General features: G+C 36.9%; 2 protein-coding genes across 2 annotated transcripts in view; one reads left to right on the plus strand and one right to left on the minus strand.

Annotated features, from left to right (window-relative positions):
* The first annotated feature begins 11,141 nt into the window (after window positions 1–11,141).
* Window positions 11,142–13,765, plus strand: LOC125192308 (uncharacterized). The gene is made up of 3 exons (XM_048089844.2): window positions 11,142–11,415; window positions 11,510–13,392; window positions 13,470–13,765. Exons 1-3 carry the CDS (start codon window positions 11,241–11,243, stop codon window positions 13,545–13,547), a joined length of 2,136 nt encoding a protein of 711 aa, XP_047945801.1. The 5' UTR covers window positions 11,142–11,240; the 3' UTR covers window positions 13,548–13,765.
* Window positions 13,766–14,083: 318 nt separating this feature from the next.
* The window catches only part of LOC125193642 (serine/threonine-protein kinase TOR-like), a 30,739-nt gene continuing 22,482 nt past the window's right edge, over window positions 14,084–22,340 (minus strand). The window contains exons 38-57 of the mRNA XM_048091481.2: window positions 21,344–21,484; window positions 21,115–21,243; window positions 20,855–21,014; window positions 20,534–20,748; window positions 19,958–20,164; window positions 18,780–18,893; window positions 18,498–18,701; window positions 18,164–18,244; window positions 17,999–18,073; window positions 17,849–17,915; window positions 17,560–17,720; window positions 17,242–17,415; window positions 17,008–17,136; window positions 16,829–16,912; window positions 15,843–15,904; window positions 15,693–15,765; window positions 15,470–15,604; window positions 14,828–15,004; window positions 14,499–14,755; window positions 14,084–14,327 (exon numbers count right to left, since the gene is read on the minus strand). Coding sequence (XP_047947438.1) covers window positions 14,309–14,327; window positions 14,499–14,755; window positions 14,828–15,004; window positions 15,470–15,604; window positions 15,693–15,765; window positions 15,843–15,904; window positions 16,829–16,912; window positions 17,008–17,136; window positions 17,242–17,415; window positions 17,560–17,720; window positions 17,849–17,915; window positions 17,999–18,073; window positions 18,164–18,244; window positions 18,498–18,701; window positions 18,780–18,893; window positions 19,958–20,164; window positions 20,534–20,748; window positions 20,855–21,014; window positions 21,115–21,243; window positions 21,344–21,484 — 2,664 coding nt within the window. The 3' untranslated portion in view covers window positions 14,084–14,308. The remainder of the gene's footprint in view (window positions 14,328–14,498; window positions 14,756–14,827; window positions 15,005–15,469; window positions 15,605–15,692; window positions 15,766–15,842; window positions 15,905–16,828; window positions 16,913–17,007; window positions 17,137–17,241; window positions 17,416–17,559; window positions 17,721–17,848; window positions 17,916–17,998; window positions 18,074–18,163; window positions 18,245–18,497; window positions 18,702–18,779; window positions 18,894–19,957; window positions 20,165–20,533; window positions 20,749–20,854; window positions 21,015–21,114; window positions 21,244–21,343; window positions 21,485–22,340) is intronic.

Raw genomic sequence — 22,340 nt, forward strand, 5'->3', positions numbered from 1 at the left:
TATAAGATAAGAATAAAAATATTATATTATCACTATCCAAATCCATCTAGAATTTATCTATGAATAAATTCATATAAATTCATAAGATAAGAATAAAATAATATTATCATTATCTAAATCCAATTATGATTCGTCTAGGGATAAATCCACATTAATCCATAGGATAAGATAAATATTAGATTGTTATTATCCAAATTTAACTAGGATTTTCGTCTAGGAATTAAATCCCTACAAATCCATAAAATAAGGATAAAAATCTATAATTAATCCATGATTTGATACAAAATCAAATCTTATATAATATATAAAATCCACAAAAGATATATTTAAATCTTATTTCCAAATTAATTTTGAATTATTTCCGAAATTGAATACAAGGATTTGGAAATCCTAATCAAAATTGGAAAAAGAAGTCACAGAACGAGACATCGCGACGTCGCGCGGCTGCTCATGGAGGGACGCCGCTGCTGCCCGACGTCAACGCAGCTGCGTCGTCGTCGCTGCCTGCGCGTCGCCTCCAACAGCTCTCTCGGCTCCGCAGCCGCTGCTTCTTCTCCGGTGCTGCTGCGTCGTCGCTGCTGCGACGTCGCCTTCGCAGCGGCTGCGACAACAGCTTCCTCCGAGCCCGGGAACTGCCCAAGAAAGACTCCCACTCGAAAAGCCGCCGCCGCCAGAGAAACTGCTGTCTCGATGGCAGATCGCCGCTGCTATCCGTGCAGCTGCGTCGCTGCTGAATTGCCGTCTCATCTGTCCGCCGCCGAGCACAGCGGCTGCTGCCACGTCATCCCTGCAGCCACCGGCGCTGCTGCGTCGGCACAGATGCCGCTGATCGTCTTGACGGCAGATCACCGCGGTATGTTTTGAAAACAAATCGGCGCTCACGTAATAAAGAATCAAAACAAAATTGATTCATGTACTACCATTATCCAATTAATCAAAACATGCAACAAAGATATAAAATTGCGGCAATCATGATAGTGTTTGTCTTGTATGGAATAATTGCAACAATTCCATGATTTAACAACAAATTTGATGATGGAGAATTAAAACTCCCAAATAGATCAAATATGCACCGAACACAAGAAAACACAAAATTTGCGCAGCTATCGGGTTCATTGTACATACTTTATGATTATTCATACGAAAAATAAACAACCACGCAACGTACAAAACATGCCTTCAAGCAATTCTCATAACATGAAATTAATCCACATAATCAGAGCCAAAAATTGGCTTTGATACCAATTGATGGGGTTTGGTGCCCCTTGCACAGCGGAAGACTTGTACAAAACAAATAAATCAGACGTAGGATCTATTTGACCGATTATGCGATTAATCAATTCACATGTTAAACAGATAATTGCATGCTAAAACGCAAATAATTCATGCTCAAAGAAAGTAAATCCTAAAACATGAATTCTACGGTTTAGAGTTACCGATTTGATTCTCCAAAGAATCGACGATTGCTTGCGCCTTCTCCACGTGATGATCTTCGATACTAGACCACGGATCTTCTCTCTGGTTCCCGAACTGTATCTCGATATCAGGGTGGGCTGATCTTATCAAAATACTATGACTCGAATAAAGAAGACAGAAGAAATCCTTTTGAGAATAGGTGAAGAATTCGAAATTCTCCACAGCTGGAGATTTTCGAAATTTTCAAAAATTTTAAGAAATAAAATTGTGTTAATTCTGTCTCCTTTATTCTCCTATTTATATTAAGTTCATTTTGGGCCCAGACAGGGACCTATGGAAGGTTTTGGATATGGGCTCATCCAATTTACTTTTTACTAATTAAATTGAACCCACAATTTAATATAAGTTATAATTGGAATATTACGAGCAGCCACTACAGAAGTAATATTGAACTCTCCCCATCCAAATCCGAAATTACAAGTAATTCGGGTTTCCGTTATTTATTATTTATTTCCCGCGCTTAAGATATAAATGTCCATTAATTAATTAATGTCTGCTATGGACTTAATTAATTAATATCTTATTAATTTCAAGAGTGGACTTAGCAAGAAATATTTATTTATTATTCATAGAGTAATAAAACTCCAACTGGCCAGTTTTCCGAATAATAAAACCTTGTTCGAGCTCCTCTTGAGGACATTATCAAACGAGACTCACCTCGCGCACGTTTCAACATAATAGCAATCCTAGCACCGCTAGATATTAATCACCACTACCCAATATATCAGGATTATTGGGTTGCGAAAAACCCGTACCATGTAATAAGTCAAAGTAGTGCATAATCAATACCGTATGCTCAATGCTAACATATGTAGATTAAGAAATAGTATTTTATCAAGACCTAGTCTTTCAGTAGATAGCATAAAGACACGTCTTGCTGTTAGATCCGTTCAGTGCTATACCACACCAATGTCATCTTATTTCAGTAAGGCTTAGAAATATGCGGACTGACATTGCAACCTTTCACGATAGGTAGCCAAAGCCTATCTAGGTTGTGAAATTCTTCTTTTTCTTTTGCAAAGCATTGCATAGATCTGACCGTGTTACCTTAAAGTGGACGACGCCCACAACCGATCTACTAAGCAAAAGACTTAGACTTTGTTTACTTCTTATGCATTTAAATGTTTGTAAAACATCTTATAAATACACAAGCAAACAAAATGTAATAGTAATAGTGATTCTATTCGTGCGAGACTGCTCGAATAATACTGAATCGGGTTAAAAGTGGATTGTAGAGTTTTATGTATACAAGCAAGATTCTATTCGCGCGAAACTTGCTCGAAACATGCTTTTCAGTATACCAAACCTAACACATGGACCATATCATCCAGATTCCTCTGGGTCCGAGTGTTCTGTTGACTGCCACTTGGCCCTTGACCATGATTTGGTCCACCGCCTTGATGCGGGCGAAAGTTTCCTTGACCTCCTTGGTTATTGTTGTACTGATTCCCTGGCCCCTGATAGTTGTTGTTCCTCTGGTGTGGGGGTACATATGAGCTTCCCTGGTTATTTTGGTTCCTATTGTTCCACCTGGATTGATTTCCTTGACCTCCCTGACTCCAATTACCTTGTGCTCCTTGATTCCAGTTGCCCTGCCCCTCTTGATTCCTTCCGGACCAGTTGGGTTGGTTCCCTTGGTTTCCTTCTGAGTTAGTGATCTGGAGTTGAGGGTTTTGATTCCCCTCGGACCACCTGAAGCATGGATTGTCCCTCCATGGAGCGTCTTTGATTCTCCACTGGTTCCAATTGTTGCCTTGATTATTTTAGTTCCAATTTCCTACCGCATTTATATGGGCTGGACAATCCATCCCTCCTTGAGATCCGCAATAATTGTAACCATCCTCTGGACCCAGTGCTTGTTTTTCTTTCTCTGTTGGACCCGGTGAATCGTTCTTCCCTAGGGCAGTTAGGATAGTCTTCTCCAGCTGCTCCATTCTAACATCCATCCTTGCATCCACTCGGGCATCCATCCTTTCTTCATTTTGCACTGTGACTGCATCCGCACTTCCTCTCCTTAGGATGGTACGAGGTGAATCGTATGCCTTTTTTGCATCAATTAATCTTCCCAGTATTTCTCGGGCCTCGCTCACCTTTCTCTTGGTGAAATTTCCTCCACTAGCGGTGTTTATCAGATCTTTGGACTCAGGTTTTGCCCCTTCATAGAATAGATAGTAGGTTTCGGCTTCCATCATCCGGTGGTTTGGGCAAGCGTCGAGCAACCCCTTAAATCTGGACCAGTATTGGCTCAACGATTCATCATACTCCTGCTTGCATTCCTGGATCTCCTTCTTAAGAGCATTTGTTTTGTTAGAAGGGAAAAAGTAATCCAGAAATTCCAACTTGAAGTCCTTCCACGTATGGATCGAATCGGGAGGCAACCTTAATAACCACGTGTTAGCCTCCCCCTTCAGCGCAAACGGGATCGCGCGTAGTCGGTAATCCTCCTCTGTTGCATCGTTGGGCCTCTTCTGAATACTGCAAAGCTTACTGAACTCATTGAGGAATTCATATGGACACTCATTCCTCCGACCCGAGAAATTTGGTAAAATACCCAGCACATTAGTTTTGATGTCGATCGCCCTCTGGCGCTGGTTGGAGACGATGGCCTGGGCAGGCTCGCCATCTAAATGGGCAGTGAGCCAGCCGATCTCCGGATCGTCGTCGCCCGCGTTGGCCATACCTTCAACGCTTTCCTCCTCTGTTTCTGAGGTTGACTTTGGTTCTTTCTTTACTAACGAAGTTGACTCCTCATCGCTCTCCGAACTCAGGTGAACTGGATCCTCTGTCGTAAGCCCCGATCTGGTGGTAACTGGGAATATAGTTTCCTGACCCGCCAACTAGTCTGGGCGCTCCTCCAACCAGGTGAGTTGTTCCAGTGTCCAAACCGGTAGCTCCGTTCATAAACTGAAAAAAAGAAACAAAAGAAAACGTAGTAAATAAACTATTTACACCAAAACATTCGCAAACACACAAATAACACCATGCAATCCCCGGCAACGGGGCCATTTTGACAGAGCTCTAGAATGCAGTGTGTTAGAGTTTGTATACTAGAAATCACGTTTCGAGTGATTGAATACTGTAAAACTCTTATTTTATTTTCCAAGGAATAAAACAGATTATTTTTGTCATAATGTTGTTATGTTTTACATTTAATGGATGTTAATGCATGTTTAAATGTATAAGTTAACCTAACAAAGTCTAAGTCTTTGTTTTAGTAGACCGGTTGTGGGCGTCGTCCACTTTAAGGTAACACGGTCAGTTCTAAACAAAGAAAAAGATGAATTTCACAACCTAGATGGAATTTGACTATCCATCGAGAAAGGTTGCAATGTCAGTCCGCATATTTCTAAGCCTTACTGAAATAAGATGACATTGGTGTGGTATGGCACTGAACTGATCTAACAGCAAGACTTGCCTTGGGCTATCTACTGAAAGGCGAGGTCTTGATAATATTTGTTTCTTAATCAATGTAGGTTAGCATTGAGCATACGGTATTGATTATGCACTACTTTGACTTATCAAATGGTGCGGGTTTTTCGCAATCCAATAATCCTGATATATTGGGTAGTGGTGATCAATATCTAGCGGTGCTAGGATTGCTATTATATTGAATCATGCACGAGGAGAGTCTCGTTTGATAATGTCCTCAAGAGGAGCGCGAAACAAGGTTTTATTATTTGGAACCTAGCTAGTTGGAGTTTGATTACTCTATGAATAATAAATAAGTGTTTCATACTAAGTCCACTCTTGGAATTAATAAGAAGTTAATTAATTACGTCAGTAGCAGACATTAATTAATTAATGGACATTTTAATCTTAAGCACGGGAAATGAAAGTTAAACGGAAACCCGGATTACTTGTAATTTCAGATTTGGATGGGGAGAGTTCAATATTACTTCTGTAGTGGCTGCTTGTAATATTCCAATTATAACTTATAGTATTTAATTGTGGGTTCAATTTAATTAGTAAAAAGTAAATTGGATGCGCCCATATCCAAAACCTTCCATAGATCCTTGTCTGAGCCCAAAAGGAACTTAATATAAATAGGAGAATAAAGGAGACAGAAATAACACAATTTTCATCATTGAAATTTTCATCATTGAAGAGAATTTCGAATTCCTCTCCTATTCCAAAAAGGATTTCTTCTGTCTTCTTTATTTAAGTCCTAGTATTCTAGTAAGATCAGCCCACACTGATATTGGGATACAGTTCGGGAACCAGAGAGAAGATTTGTGGTCTAGTACTCAAAGCATCACGTGGAGAAGAAGCTGGCCATCTTCAATTCTTTGGAGAATTAATTAGGTATTTTTCTGCTCCGTAGAAAAGCATGTTTTAGGTTTCAATATTCTTAAAGCATGATTAATTCAAGTTATGAGCATGATACATGTGATAATTACACGAATAGGTTTTGTCTAAATAATCTGCTAAATAGATCTGATTATTATGTAATTGATATTTATGCGCCCGCTTCCGCTACCAGCACCATCACTGTGCAGGTGCGGCGTGATATGTGTCACTCGATCTAACAGGTCCAGAGGATTCGACTAGACTTCAGAGGCTAGAAGATCATGAAACTTATCAGAAAGGGGTCGTTGGGTGCACTCTGTCCCTTCAAAAAAAATCAACACACTATACTACAATTTAGCACAGGGAAGTGCGCAGCAATCGAAAATGAAAATTTGAAGTATGGAACTAGAACTAGAGCTAGGAGAGCGTAGAAGTGGCTGTTCACGGTCTGTCTTGTTCTTCAAGGTTGAGCTCTTTATATATGTGAGGCTCTGATCCCTAGGGTATCCCCTCTGGTGATTTTACGCTCCTGCCCTTGAGTAAGACTCTTTAAAATAATTTGCTCTCGCTCCATTTTGCTCCTGTCGCCAACTTTTGATTCTCCCAGGTCTGAACGACGACTTCTGATTTTTGTTCAATTTCATCTCTTTTGCATCTGCCAGGTCAGGTAACAACAACTCCTGGGTCCGACAGATTTACTACGCACCTGAACTCATAAACGCACATTAGCGCCCCAAATGCACAGAATTTTAACCCTAAACCAATGCATGAAACGAGCCTTATCACCACCTACCATTATAACATTCCATAATTTCATAATCTTCTACATTTGATCTTCTCCGTGGCATTTTTAGCCTTTTTATGCTCATATCCTTTATTGATTTGCATTGCATGTGATAACCCATTTTTGTCAAATAATGACAAAAATACATTCTCTGCAATACATTAACATGAATATCAGAGGTAGTTCACTGTAAATAGTATTCTAGTTCATTGTAAACCTAATCACATGCATAACAAACACTTCACTCTAACCATATAATACTTCACTTTAAGCACATATTACTTCACTGGGATGAAAAAATAGATCACTAATAATATGCATCACAAACACTTCACGCTAACCATGAAATACTTCACTCTAAGTACATTAGACTTCACTAAAATGATAAAACAGATCACTAATAACATGCATCACAAAAACTTCACTCGAATCATGAAATACTTCACTATACGTACGTTTTACTTCACAGAAATGAAAAAACAGTTCACTATAAGCATGGATCACAAACACTTCACTTTAACCATGGAATACTTCACTTTAAGCACATTTTACTTCACTGAGTTGAAAAAACAGATCACTAATAATATGCATCACAAACACTTCACTCTAACCATGAAATACTTCACTCTAAGCACATTTTACTTCACTGAGATAAAAAACAGATCACTAATAACATGGATCACAAACACTTCACTCTAAGCATGAAATACTTCACTTTAAGCACATTTTACTTCACTGAGTTATAAAAAACAGATCACTAATAACATGCATCACAAACACTTCACTCTAACAATGAAATATTTCACTCTAAGCACGTTTTACTTCACTGAAATGAAAAAACAGTGCACTATAAGCATGGATCATAATCACTTCTCTTTAACCATGGAATACCTCACTTTAAGCACATTTTATTTCACTGAGTTGAAAAAACAGATCACTAATAACATGCATCACAAACACTTCACTCTAAGCATGGAATACTTCACTCTAAGCATGTTTTGACTTCACTGAGATCACAAACACTTCACTCTGACCACTCTTTACTTCACTCTAAAGCACTCTTTACTTCACTGAGATGAAAAAATAGATTACTAATAACATGCATCACAAACACTTCACTCTAACCATGGAATACTTCACTCTAAGCACATTTTACTTCACTGAAATGAAAAAACAGTGCACTGTAAGCATGGATCACAAACACTTCACTCTAACCCTGGAATACTTCACTCTAAGCACATTTTACTTCACTGAAATGAAAAAACAGTGCACTGTAAGCATGGATCACAAACACTTCACTCTAACCATGGAATACTTCACTGTAAGAACGTTTTACTTCACTAAGATGAAAAACATAATCTCTAATAACATGGATCAAAAAAACTTCACTCTAACAATGGAATACTTCCTCTAAGCACGTTTTTACTTCATTGAGATGAAAAATCAATATAGTTCACTCGTACACAACACCAATTCATTCACTTAGAATGAACCAAATCGAGAAACAGTTGAAGTGAAAATTACAACATATCGTCAGTTTTGTCCTCTTTTCATTAATTTCCCAATAATTCACTCCTTTTTTTCATTAGTTTCTGCCGAAACAGATTCAGCAAAGAGAAAACAAATGAATATTTGAACCAGATTCAACAAATCAAGAACCTGATACAGCAAATTGATAACAAATAACAAAATATACAGAAATTTGAAAACAAATCGAAAAACAAATTCAACAAATAAAAAATTTACAAATTATCTTTAGTTTTCCCCCCTTCTTCGTGACTATCTTCCTTACTGTGGGAAAATATGAAAAATTGACTAAACCCTAGCTACGGAATGAGGAAGAAAACGTAGAATTGAAGAGGAAATCCCATCACATTGGAGAGAATTAGAGCGAGAATGAAATCTGGAAATGGGGAAGCAAATTGAACCCTATTTCATTTAAATCATTGAAAAGTCTATTATGCCCCCCGCATTCTTATTGTGAACCGAATCATTCACATAGTGAACTAATTCTGCTTCTATTTTGAAAATCACATGACTAAATACCAGCCCTTGATTTTTTATCTTGTGGCTGAGATTTATTCTCTAGTTATACACTTAATGGGCACTTGCCCTATATCACTATTCAATTAATTAAACTTAAATATATACATATTCAACTAATTTGCTCCCCTTGTTTGGAAAAAAATATTTTTTTACTTGCCCCACTCCTAACATACACACGAAGGCTCACCCTTCTCTAAGATACTATACTATATTATTTAAGTGTATATATATTATTTTTATATTTATTTATTTGTATGTCAATATTAATTATTTTGCCTCTCCTATTATAATTTTCTGGCTCTGTCCCTGATATTGCATATCTTCACATAATTATTATATATTAAATGAGTTTTTATTTTTCGTTTAATAGTTTTTTAATCAATTTAAAAATACCAATATAAGTAATACTGAAAAAATAATAAATTAGAACTACTTAAAAAATCAAGAAATATATACATCTAAAATATTTAAAAATGAATTAAGAAATAAAATGATAAAAAAAAAATTGCATACAAAACATATTTAAATATATCAAAAACAATTAAAAAAATTTATAAAGCTAAAATTACAGAATAAATTAACAAATTTCAATTATTTCAAAGTTAGGTTGAGACCCTAGAAAGTTTATAACTCTGATTTGTTAATTTGTTAATTATAATGTGATGAGCACATGACACATAATGTTGTGTGAAACTTTGTGTGCATATACGACACAGAGTTGTGGTGCACAATGTTGCTAAAGCCCTTGGACTTTTTCTTGTTCATATGCACATTAGCACAATATGTGTGTACAGTTTTGTGTGTGCCATAAGACCATCTCCAACCGTACATCAAAACTCAATTTTGGTGTGGATAATTTTTCTAACCATACACCAAACTCAAACCCATTTTTGGATTTTTCAATAGAATAACACCAAATATGGTGTTTACGCCAAAATTTTGTTAGATAAATACTCAAAAATGGTGTAAACTTAAAGATGATGTAAATGGTTGGAGTAAAACTATTTTTTGGTGTGACATATACTCAAAAATGAGTTTAAGTTTGGCGTAAATGGTTGGAGATGGCCTAACCATTAATGTTGTGGTTAGGGGTGAGCAAAATAACCGAAAACCGAATATCCGAACCGAATCAAACCGAAATTTTGAAATTCGGTTCGGTTTTTTCGGTTTTATGGTTTGGTTCGGTTTGGGCGAAAAAAAAACCAAAAAACCGAAAACCGAATTATATTTTAAATATATTATTATATATTTTTATCCTATTAATTTAGTATATTATATCATATATATAATATATATTCTTCTAATATATTTTTATATAATAAATATTATATATATTATATTAATTTTATATTATATATATTTATATTCTATTAGTATATATAAAATAAAATAAATTAGATATATTAAAATATACTATTTTTTTTGGTTTTTCGGTTTTGTTTTGAAATTTTGATTTTTTCGGTTTGGTTCGGTTTTTTAAGTTCGATTTTCGGTTTTTCGGTTCGGTTCGATTCGGTTCGGTTTGGGTGAAAAACCGAACCGAAACCCGAATGCACACCCCTAGTTGTGGTCTCGTAGTACATGTGTTTTGCACTCGCCAAAAAATGAGATGAAGATCCAATCTTTTTACAAACTACAAAATGCTTGATATAGTTCATAAATTTTATGGGATAGTTATGAAACTAGAAATATTGATTTCAATCTGTTTACAAAGGGCAGACTCAATTCAAATAATGATAAAAAACAATTATTTCCACGTAATTTGTTCCCAATTATACTCAGTGTTATCTCTTTTCATTGATTGAAGGAATAATTTCCAAGCGGTATTGATTCTGAGGCACTACAGAAATTGGGGGCCTATAATGCTTGTGGGAATGATATGTACTCATCGGAGAGGTAGTCTTGGAGAGAAGGTCAAAGTCTTGACTCTTGAGTGATCGATACACAGATGCCACCTTCGGAAATTTTTTCACGATATGCTTTTTGTGGAGGGCAGATGTGGGTAGAATAGGAAATGTGTTCTCTTTTCAAGAGAATAGAGCGATTTAATTAGCATTTTCTATATACCAAGAGTGAGGATGGTTAGGGTTATCTCAATTGGCTTGGTTATTTTCATACAAAATCATCAGGTCACTTCATCATAAGCAATCTAATTAAACATTTGACAGAAATGTGAAGTGTGAACAGTGAAGCTTCTTTAACCTTTCATAATAATAAAAAATACTGTATCAAGTATCAATTTGATTGTACAATTAATCTATCTTAATTTGTCCTCCAATACTTGTACATGTATTAGTGTATATATTTATACTTTTTGCATCTTACTTTTTAAAAATTTCAAACTGCATAACAGCTTCTGGAAATAAAATATGATACTAGAGAAAAAGAAAAAGTAAAGATACAATCATACACTAATGCAATAATACGGGTTGATCCAACGGCTGTCACTCATCCTTTTTCTACCCATACGGCAACGGTCAACTTATGAATGATTTTGAATTTACAGTGCGTCTTCAAAACTAGCCGTTACATCACCTCCTTCAAATCATATCAATCCCACAAAATCATCCTCATTAATTCAATTTCAAGATCCTCCCATCTCCACTCTGATTTCCAAAACAAAGAAACTCGAAAGCCCCCATCTTCAATGGCGGCTCATTCCAACAGATCCCCCTCCCCACTCTCCTCCAGACCCCTCAATCCAAACCCAAGAAACCCCGAAACCAATTCAACAATTCGCAGAAGCTTCAGTGGCAACAGACCCTCGCTTCTCACCAATCAGAGACGCCTCGATCCCTTCACTCCTGCTAATAGCCCTTCAGGTAATTCATTCATCTCACACTCTTCTTGATTCTTGATTCGAAATTTCACCCCTTCCTCTGTTTCTTGTTGACTGATTTTGATTGCTATTGGCAGATTTTGGGGGTAGACGATCTGTGGGTAAATCTTGGGAAGAAAAAGAGAATGATGAAAAAGACTGCATTTTGAAAGGTTCGAAACTGCCGTCGCCGGCCAAGGGCTGCAAGAATTTCATGGCTCCCACGATTTCTGCAGCCTCGAAGTTCACTCCTTCTCCGAGGAAGAAGGTGCTGGTGGAGAGGAACGAGCCTATTCGGACCTCCATCTCGTTGACTAATGGAAAAGCCCTCTTTTTCTCTAATGAGAATTTCTCCGACTCAAATCTTGCTGGCTCCGAAAACAAGAAGGCTGCTGTTGTTGAGAGTCATAAACCAGTTTCGAAGCCTTGCAAGAAGGTGTCGTTTTCGGAGATTCCTTCAGATTCTCAGCATTCAGCTGAATCAGTGATTACTGATTCTGATGGTTTGAATGTGGAATCAAAGGTTGTTCAGCCTCCCATTGCGCCACTTGATGCTGATCCTTCTCTCCTGCCGTATGATCCGAAAACCAACTACTTGTCGCCGAGGCCTCAGTTTATTCGTTACAAGCCGAATCCCATAGTTGAGATGCTTTTAAACAAGGAAACCGAGCTGGATTCAGATGAGGTTGAATATAGCTTAATGGAAGAGATGATGATGTCTGAGGGCTTTTCAGACTCTTGTGAGGCCTCGGCTGATATGGTGATTGGAATGGATGAAGAGATAGAAGCTGTTGATCATGTCTCCGAGCTGCCTTCTTTGGCGTTGCCGGTTAGTACAGCTGCAGCTGAGGAGATCTTGGTGGAGGAATTTGTTGGGATTGATGGGAAGAAGCCAAGGAGGGTGGGTAGATTGATGTGTTTCTCTATGGTTCTGGTTTTGTTGGTAGCAGCTTGTGTGTCAGTTTCTGTGACACGTGCTCCTTTATTTGATCAGTCGTTGTTCAAGAATGACCTGAGGTTATCTGATTTGAGTAGCAGCTTGTATGAACAATCAAGAGCTGTTGTTGCTTCTGCAAGATCGAGTTTAGGCCGTGTAGCGGCCAGTTCTGTGGCTCTTGTGTTCGCGCTGGTTGAAGGCGAGAAACAAGCTCCCGTGCAGGTGCAGTTCATGAACCTGTCTAGTCTGCAAGAGAATGCTAGGAAGGAGGCGTATTTTCTGAAACGAGTGGAGAGCATTGAAGAAGAGGAAGAGTTTGAAAATGAGTTGGATACTGAAACAGAAGAAGCAGATGAGGAGTTTGATTGGGAGCTCGATCTTGAAGATGAAATTGATGCAGTTGAAGAGGAAGAACCATATGCAGAAGCTGATGACTACAGTGAGGAAGCTGTGAATCAAGATACTATTCCAGATTCTGTGATTCAATCAGCTATGAATCAAGAAACTGAGGTGATTCAATCAGCTATGTATCAAGAAATTGCTCCAGATTCTGTAATTCAATCAGCTATGAATGATGAAACTGAGGTGGAAGCTGCAACTGAAGTTGCAATTGATCAATCAACTGCTGCTCATCAGAGTGAAGAAACTGAAGTCGAAGTTGCAACGGAAACAGAGATATCACAAGGCGACATCAGTATTGGAGCATCTGATAATGCTGACACAGAATCAACAGGAAGTGTTATGGCAGTGGGAATAACTTGTTTCATTGCAGGTGTAGTTGGGGTTGCGGCCTTGGTGTACAAGATGATTCCCAGATCATCGTCTAAAGTTAGTCGAAGTAACAAAACTAAGGCTATGGAGGAAGAAAAGGAAGGTTGTTCAGAGAGTTGGGAAATGAGCAGCAGCTACCCGAGGAGTGGTGGAGGAAATGAAGTAGAGAGCTCGGAGAGGAAGGCCAGAAAGTATTCGAAGTTGGCTTCTTCATCAGAGTCACCTTCTTATGGAAGCTTCACCACTTATGAGAGAATTCCCATCAAGACTAATGTGAGTGTCACAAAGTATATATGTCACTTAATGAAATGTAGTATAAAAGTTGAATGTTAATGTATGTATATATGCAGGGGGGTGGAGATGATGAGATTATGACTCCTGTTAGGCGATCAAGCAGGATCAGGAAGCAGGTCACCATTTCTACTTGATGGTGTAGCGACTGTAGTAGAAGTAGTAGTAGAAAAACAAGCGTCTGAGGCACGTCTCTGATGTGAAACGTAACAGACCAGTCTAGTTCTGATTAGTGTTCTTGTATTGTGAATGACTTAGTTTGCAACATTTCTTCTAATGAGTGGAGTGCCTTCATGTTTGCAACATTTGCAGTTTCTGTGTGTTTAATACAAACTTAATCGCCCGATTTTTATCTTCTCTTGCTTTACTGAAACATGATGAAAACCTAATATAACCTACAAAAGTGTTAAATGATTGATTAAGTGCTAAACTACTGTACATAAATTTCGACAGGTGAAAATGTGTATGAAGAAAAAGTTGAAAATTTTTGTACAAAATAAAAACTAGGTACAAGATTTAATCTTAAGAATTTATAATCGGGCGATTTAAGTTTGAATAACTACTCTACACATAAATTCGGTTTTCCAAATTTATAAAACAATAAAATAATCGATTGAGTTTTATACTACTAGTACTAGCTCGTAATCCAACATACTGTACATAGAAGGGGGAATAAAATATAGTAGTAGTATATTATTTACAAAATAACTTCACGGTCTGTACAATATTTACACACATATATACACAATGATCTGTTCAACAGTAACTGGAAATTGGATAGAATTCTAACTTGTCCAAGAAAGCTAAATTCTTTACAAAGAAATTGTTGACTCCACTCAACAATTTTACAACTACAAACATCTGATACATATTTTTTTCATCTAGAAATCTTCACACCTTACCAGAAAGGACACCACCTGAAGCATGAAAACACTTTGTCAAATACAAATACATCCAAAAAAAACTGAAAGATGCAAATAAAAACTAATTAAAAAGAGATTCTTAAGCTTAGAGAAAACTGTTACTACCAATAAGTAGGGAATTTGATTCATTTGGAACAACCATCAATTCTATAACAAAAAACATACCCCACATAGTTTTGGCACAAATTCTCGTGTGACATTGATTGAAGAATAAGCTTCTGGACTTGTAATTTGACAGATAATCCATGGTCAGCCTCATGAGTGTCACCAGAAATCAAGGTACCATGCTCTAGGGAATGTTGGATGGAGCTCGATGGTATGGAAGAGAAATCCCTTCCAGTAAGTTTGTTACTCATCCTTGCCATGACTACTACCGCTCTTTCATTCAGAACCTCATTAGCATCGCCCAATTGATTTACAGCCTATAAAGCAGTTTTGTTTAACGTCATGAGCATGGTTTACAAGCGAGAAAAATTCAGACTATTGAGGCATACCTGAAGGAGCTCCCTCTCGCGAACACCTCGCTGTGGTTGAAGCATCTCTCTATTGGGGACAGATTCCTCTTCGTTGACAGCAGGTTGGGCATGCGTACTACTTGTGAGGGTAGATATTTGAGGGACTTCATTTAAGTTGAAAAGACGCCAGTTTATCAAGGGATCGTGCACAAATGCCTGGACACCAACCAGATATTGTTATACTATTTGAGAAGATAAAATGGATTTGTGAAACTACATCTCAGGGTCTTGGATGAAGTCAAAACTGTTCCAACTATAAGCAGATAATATAGAAATGTCTAAAAGTTAGCTATAAGTTAGATCTAGATATAAAAGTATGTTTCAATTAGTCAACCCTAAGTGACTTCCTGGATAAAGTTGAGATCGGAGTGTTGCATATTTGAATTAACTTCTGGAGTAGCATATTGGTTGATGAATTGGAGAATGCCCTATTACAATTAACCTACTTGTTCAGTAGTCCAAACACAAGAGAAAAGCCTATCATTTTAATTCCTAAATAAATAGGACAAATTAATATACAAGGATAACATCACAATTATGAACCTAGTTATCACCAGAAAACAAATAAATTTGGAAGCAGACATAAGATTTATTAAAAGCATCTGAAACAGTGAGTTTTACCTCCATCATTGCCATAACACTATCTTTGTTAGTCCGTAAAACCTGCATGACACTTTCACAAGTGGAGCGGAAATTTCCTTCAATACCACTGACCTCCATTGCTTTAACAAGCATTCTTGTGAGCCGAAAAGGAACCTAGACCAGCCAATATTTATTACTAAGACAAATGCACAAACTTCCACATTTTTCAAGAAAAGAAAGAAAACAAAATTTACTGTCCAACCTTTTCTGGGAACTTTTCCCGGTTCATTGAAGCTTCAAAGCAATCCCCAAAGTCTATGTGCAGTATCTTGCCACTGTCAACAATATCTTTTCTAAATAAACTAAGAAAATCAAACTATTGACAATCATAAATTTGTTATATCTTTGGTACCTGAACCGATGCAGCATGAGATTGCTTGGATGCCGATCACCCAAGCCAAGCAAGTACCCAACCTGGAAAAGGTGGGAGTAAAATTTAAAGCTAGAAAATGTTCAACATGCAAGAGAATTCTGTGAAAAAAACAAATGTGTATTATTCAAATTTAGGGCCAAAAACTATTTTCTTTTCATTAACATTAACTTGCCAACACTTAAATAGTATTCAAATTATTTGACATTGTTCTACACCAAAATGAATACTCCCTTCGACCCGCCACAAGTGATGGATTTCTTTTGGGCACGAGATTTAAGAAAATGATATAGTACTATATTAAGTAAGTAGAGAGAATAAAGTATAAGAGAGGAAAAAGTATAAGAGAGGAAAAAGTAAAAGAGAATAAAGTAAGAAAGAGAGGATAAAGTAAGAGAGAGGGATAAAGTTTTGTTTTTTGTTAAAAAAGGAAACTGATCACTGGTGGGACAACCCAATATGGAAAGTTGATCACTTGTGGTGGGCCGAAGGGAGTAAGTATTTAAAATCAAAATCAATCTATGTAGTTGATTTTACAATAAAACAATGAGATCACTTCAAACTTTATGTTAACTGATAGAGCTAGATGAATATCTCACACTGTGTTTCAGGGATGTAATGAGAAGAAAATTTAACACTAAGGTGCCCCTTATCCCAATGTACTAACATTGGAGTACTTTAAATATCACACTGAGCCATTGAAATTCTACACTAAATAATAAAGTAATCCAACATATACAAGTACCAATAATTCATTTAAAAATCTCTTTATAATATATAATTTGTATTTTAGTAATTATATGAAAACAATATATAATTCCATAATTACATCAAATACATATGTAAGTCCGAACTCTGAACCATACATATACAGATATGACGGAAGTTCATAATCACCATTTTATTATTAACTTTTTTCATGGTTTTATACATGTCTACATCTAAATGCTTTTAGAACATAATATTACCATACTCATGACAGCTAAGCTTCTTGTGTAGTTGGTCCTCCTGTCCAACCATACTTCAGAAGTGCGACTCTTTAGCCAGAGCACCTACCATTTCCATACCAAAATAAGTCAATCCATGGAAATTCATACTTCCATGGGGGAAAGAAATCAAAATAAGCCAATCCATGAGCAATCCATACCCTTGAAAGGTCATTGCCTTCTGTATTCTGTAGTGCATAGTCAAACACCTCAACCTTTGCTATAAGAGGCAAATGATCGTAATCTGGAGCAAAACCAAGCATCAGCTTATGCTCCTGGTTCAAAGTGATCTACAAAACAAGAAATAATTGCCATAACTACCAGGAAAAGCCCATAACTATAAATAAGAGATTTGCCGAGGTGCACAAAGGAGGAATAGGAGAAATAGGTTAAACCTTTCTAGCATCTCTGTACTCACGAATGAGATGGTGCAAGGTATCACAATTTGGCACCCATCCTATCAGGCCGCTGTTTGGGGATAGTGGAATGACTGAATATCTTTGGATAGAGAGATCCTTTTCAGCAGTTTTTCTAGAATTGCCTAGTAGAGTATTTACCAAACCGAACAACTGATGGAGAAATGCAACAACGTTAATTGTTTAAAATGGAAAAGACAATGGATCACTCTGTTACAAGATTAAAAAATTACAGCATGACACTTTGATATTAGAAAAAGAACCATTATTGACAGAGTATACAAGTATCAACAACACCTGCATGACACGCTCGTCTTGGCGTAAATCTTCATGCCCCTTCAACAAAAAAGCATGTTCTTCCCCATCACTTCCATGAATTGTCAGCTTCCGAGGTCGTTGTTTGGACGTGATGACAACAAGCTGGGGTGCAAATGATGCAATTGTCACCACAGGTGAATCTGGGAAACAAATTGTGACTTCATTAGAATATAGCAATCCGTAATGCATATATACCCACATGGGATGTACATATGTGTTTTTAGGGCTTTGGGGGGAGCACAGAGCTTGACAAATAATCCAACTATACCAGCTATATAGGTTCCAGGCACAGCTAGTTTCAGATTACGACATTCCAACAGCTCTGGAGAGACAGACTAGTTTATCCAAAAATAAAATAAAATCAGTCAGCAACTTCTCCAAAGTAAAAAATAAACACCAGTTAGAAATTTCTTCTTGCCTGCAAATCCAGAGTGGTCAGCGATTGAAGCTGCTTATCTATACGCCGAAACACATGATAATACAGATCCCAAGCCTGGACAGATTTAAATAAGCAGGTAGTAATAAAGTCAGACATAATTTCAATAAAGGTGGAAACATGATGATATTCTTTTACAAATCATACCTGAGTCAAGTCTGCATCATTTCCAGTTCTTCTGTATCTCATGCAGCATTCATAGGCCTCCAAAAGTTCATGCCGGTATGCCTGAAGAGCAAATTGTTTCTCAATCAACAAAAACAAAAATGAAACTGGAATGATTGAAGTGAACTCATAAAAAAAGGTCAATTTTCTTTCTTTTAATAGTTTCAAGGGAAGAGAGGATCATTTTGCACATAGAGGAATATGTATAAAGGAAAATGAAAACTATTATGAGTACCATCTTATTAAAGTTTTTGGAACTTCAAAAATATATGCTCATGATATTAGAAACAAGTAGTACTGTATATAGGGGCTCTACCTGAATGAAGGCTTTCTCTTTTATAGTTGAATTGTTCCTTGCTGCTCCTTCCTCAAGCATTCTGTGTAATGGCTCTAAGACATTCAACATGCCTTCAATGTTATGTTCGCCGAAATATAAGCGGCTTGCCTCTTCCAAACCCTCATGCCACATTTCATGCCAAAGTATTGCAACTCGGATCAATTCCGTGGACACAAGTTGTGCCTTTTAATTCAAGAAGCAATATCAGATAAAGGTTCCAGCAGACATCAGAGAATAATCATTACGACATTCCTACGTTACCTCATCCACTAGTATGCCACTATGTTGTCGAACTTTATCAACCACTTCTTGCGCTGCCTCTCTCCTTAAATTGCTAATGGATTTACATGCCACGAGAAGAGGGTACATAAGAGCCTGCGTAACAGGATTAAATTAGACATGTAAACAATAAAGAGATGCTCATATAGTGAAAAGGTTCAGAAAAGGATAATCAAAGTACCAAACTATTCATTACACTAGTCTAGTATCAGTTACATACTTACATTAACTTATACTTCAAATGCATTCACTAAGATCCTAATATTGAATATCAAATGTTGTCTTGCAGTATCAACTTGGTTATCTAATTCCTAGTTCTGATTTTTTTTAATAGGTCAGACTTCCTACCTCATTAGCATTAGATTCAATACTACTTCTGACTCAAGCCCCATCACAAGAAAACATAAGTTGAGATAGTTCTAGATATCTGGGAAGAGGGTGTTCAGCTAATTCCTAGATTCTTGGTTTGCTAGTAAATTGTTGAGCCTCCATGGTGGAAGTGATCCTTAAAAAGTAATCCATCCATCCCAAGGTAGTTGATTCGTATTCCTTTTCGAGCTGTCCCAAGTTAGTTGAGTCATTACCTTTTTTGGCAAAAAACTTTATTCTCTCTTCTTCTTAATCTCTCATTCTCTCTAATACTTTATTTTATCTCATATTTTAGTCTCTCCACTTTAACCTTTAAACACCAATTTCATAAATTATGTCCTTAGAACTATTGTCCGTAATTGTGTAACATGCTCACCTCAGGAAAAGTTGCATTTTTTCCAGATGTCAGATAATGAACACAGGCAGACTTTAAGTTTGACCGAGCACTTCACTGTTTTCTGAGTGTTTTTTTAATACTCATTGTTAGAAATAAACTACCCATTTTTTCCTTTCCTAATGGAAAACTACCGTTCGAAAAATAACAATCTTTAAAAATTTCAAAAATTATTAACACCAATTATTCACAATGCAGCATAGCTGAAAAGCTTATCAACTTCCTAGATGCGACTGAACAAAATTGCACCAAATTTAGAACTAGTGCTGCATGAATAAATTGTCCTAAGAAATTTTAAGAGAATAAACAAAACATAGTCAATTTGATCAAAACTAACTATTGATGCTATTTTCTGCTAGTAAACATATGATTATACAGGTTATCTTCCAAAACGAACCTGTGGATGACTCTGACCAATTCGGACTAATAGGGATTGTATCAGTTCCCTTACTGCATGGTTATTGGAATGTATCCTGGCAATTATCTGAGGCAAAACAACAAGCCATGTGTTTATATTAACAAGGGAAAACCCTGTCTGCAATGCCATCTGAACTTCAGTTGTATCTCCATGGTTGAACCACAAAGTCAGGAGACGAAGGATATCCTGAAATTCCATGATCACAATGATAAGTAATAGGGTTATCAATGCATGTGGAAATTTTACAAAAAAAGGTAATATCAGTATCATACAATAGAGAATGTCAAGGATATATCTCGAACCTGAGACTAAGCATCTCACTAATGAGAATGCTTGTTGAAATAAAGAACATAAAAGCACTAATAAACAGATGAAAAATTACAACCACACCAAACAATACAGAAGAATTCTCAAACAAAACTAGAACATGATAGATCAAATAGAAGAAAACACCCATCCAATTTTCAGCAAAAATTACTTTAAATAACGCAGAAGACCTAGGATTTGATGACCCATAGTCTCACAATAATAAAGAACAACCCCAAAATACAATACCTGTAAACTATCATCCACTCCCTTAGCATGAGCCGCACAAGCTATCGAGTGAAAATATCCAGTTACAGCAGCAACGACAAACTGAGAAGCAATACTAGGGAAACTCCTGAAAGTGTAATGAGACATAACTGCTGTGTTAAAAAGAGCCCATTTATGCCAAGCTTTGGCCCATTTGGTTGCACAGTGAGTTGCATGACGGAATGCACCAAGGATTTCTGGAGGCAGAAACAACCAATCATCAATCACAAAAGCCAATGGTTTATCCCTCAAGGAATGGTAACAAGCAGATGAAGTTGCATAACAAACACACAGTACTCTTGCCTGGTATAGAGTCGTCGTCCAGAACAGAGGAAAGTGCCCATTGCCAAGTTCCTAATTTGAGATAAACCCGTGCAATGAGAGACACATTTGAGCAACCAAGTATGCCAGACTGTGTGATTGGTTGATGCACAGGGGTTCTTGAAAGGTCCAATGCCAAATCCTATAAAATAGGAATTGCAGGTACAGCAAGATATCAAACCATTTCATCACTATGACAACGACAGAAAACAAGTATGATGTTCTACATAAATTCTATGAACCTTTAGTCTGCAAAATGCATCCTTCCGTTTATGGTCATCCCCAATTGACCACTGATATTTCAAATAAGCAAGAATAACTTGTGGGTCTCCGTGATATCTTACAGTTTCAGGAGTTGTTTCTGGATCAAACTATATTTTCCATCAAAAAGAAAATCAAATTGTGCATGAGTAATATAATATTAGCATATACATGTCAAATATATGTCAGATATCAATCTCCATCGCAAACCTGTAAGAGTTTTGTCAATGTGGATCTAGCCTGACTGATTCTGCCACTTTTACGGCAAAGTGACGCAAATTTTATCCATGTCTCTGCATCTTCTGTAGGTGGCAGGACAAGTGACCTGACAGCCAAAAGTGCTTGCCAAACCTGTGAAATTAAAGTTACAGCCACACTATACCAAAATGTAAAACAATAGTATATGAGTACGGAGATGATAGATGCAAGTGGAAGCCTAGAATAAAGGTAGTCATCACAGAAAACTTCACAAGGTTCCTATTTGTTATCAAAATATACAAATTTTTCATTGCTTAGAGTAGTCGTGCATACTTGTTCACAAAATTGCAAACTTATGCATATTATGATGTGATGTCTCCTTCAACCAATGCTACCAAAAGTTGTGCAACATCAATGTAATACTCCCTCCGTCCCATAGAAATAGGCCATATTTCCATTTTCGCCGTCCCATAGAAATAGTCCATATCCATTTTTATGGAAACCTTTTTCTCCTTCTTTTTCCTTTATCATTTATGGGCCCCACAATCCACTACCCAGTTTCAACTACTTTTTCTCATTCTCTCTTACTTTACCAATTATACATTAAAACTCATGCCGATCCCAAATGGTCTATTTCTATGGGACGGAGGAGTATGGTGTTAAGAAGTTAAAAGATGCAATGCATGTCTAGAAACCCCAGAAGTTCTTTTTAACACACAAATGAAGATTAAGCTTATTTTCTGTTTCAAATAACATCAAGTACAAAATTGAGTCTCTCTCTTCCTTCTAATCATTATAAAATATGCCATGCCCACCATGACCGATATAGAGTATGAAATTTGAAACCTGGGGTTGTGGTTCTGGAACCATTTAGCACGGTGTTCTTCCTTCTGTAAAACTTTTATTGGTCCATTCACAACATATTCATTGTTGAACAGCATAATTTTTTGTGGCGTCTAGAATCACATAAGTTTTGGAGCAATTTTGTACAATGATGGTAAATTTAATT

Source organism: Salvia hispanica, chromosome 4 (genome assembly GCF_029641045.1).
Source record: "Salvia hispanica isolate PSC_SH4W2 chromosome 4, Shi_PSC_v1, whole genome shotgun sequence".
Classification (NCBI taxonomy): Eukaryota; Viridiplantae; Streptophyta; class Magnoliopsida; order Lamiales; family Lamiaceae; genus Salvia; species Salvia hispanica.

Excerpts from the sequence above, each read along its gene's own strand:
- LOC125192308 (XM_048089844.2), top strand. The coding sequence starts at position 11,241 with ATGGCGGCTCATTCCAACAGATCCCCCTCCCCACTCTCCTCCAGACCC. Across the intron at positions 11,416-11,509 it reads TCCTGCTAATAGCCCTTCAG|ATTTTGGGGGTAGACGATCT; the intron begins GTAATTCATTCA and ends TGCTATTGGCAG. Across the intron at positions 13,393-13,469 it reads GAATTCCCATCAAGACTAAT|GGGGGTGGAGATGATGAGAT; the intron begins GTGAGTGTCACA and ends GTATATATGCAG.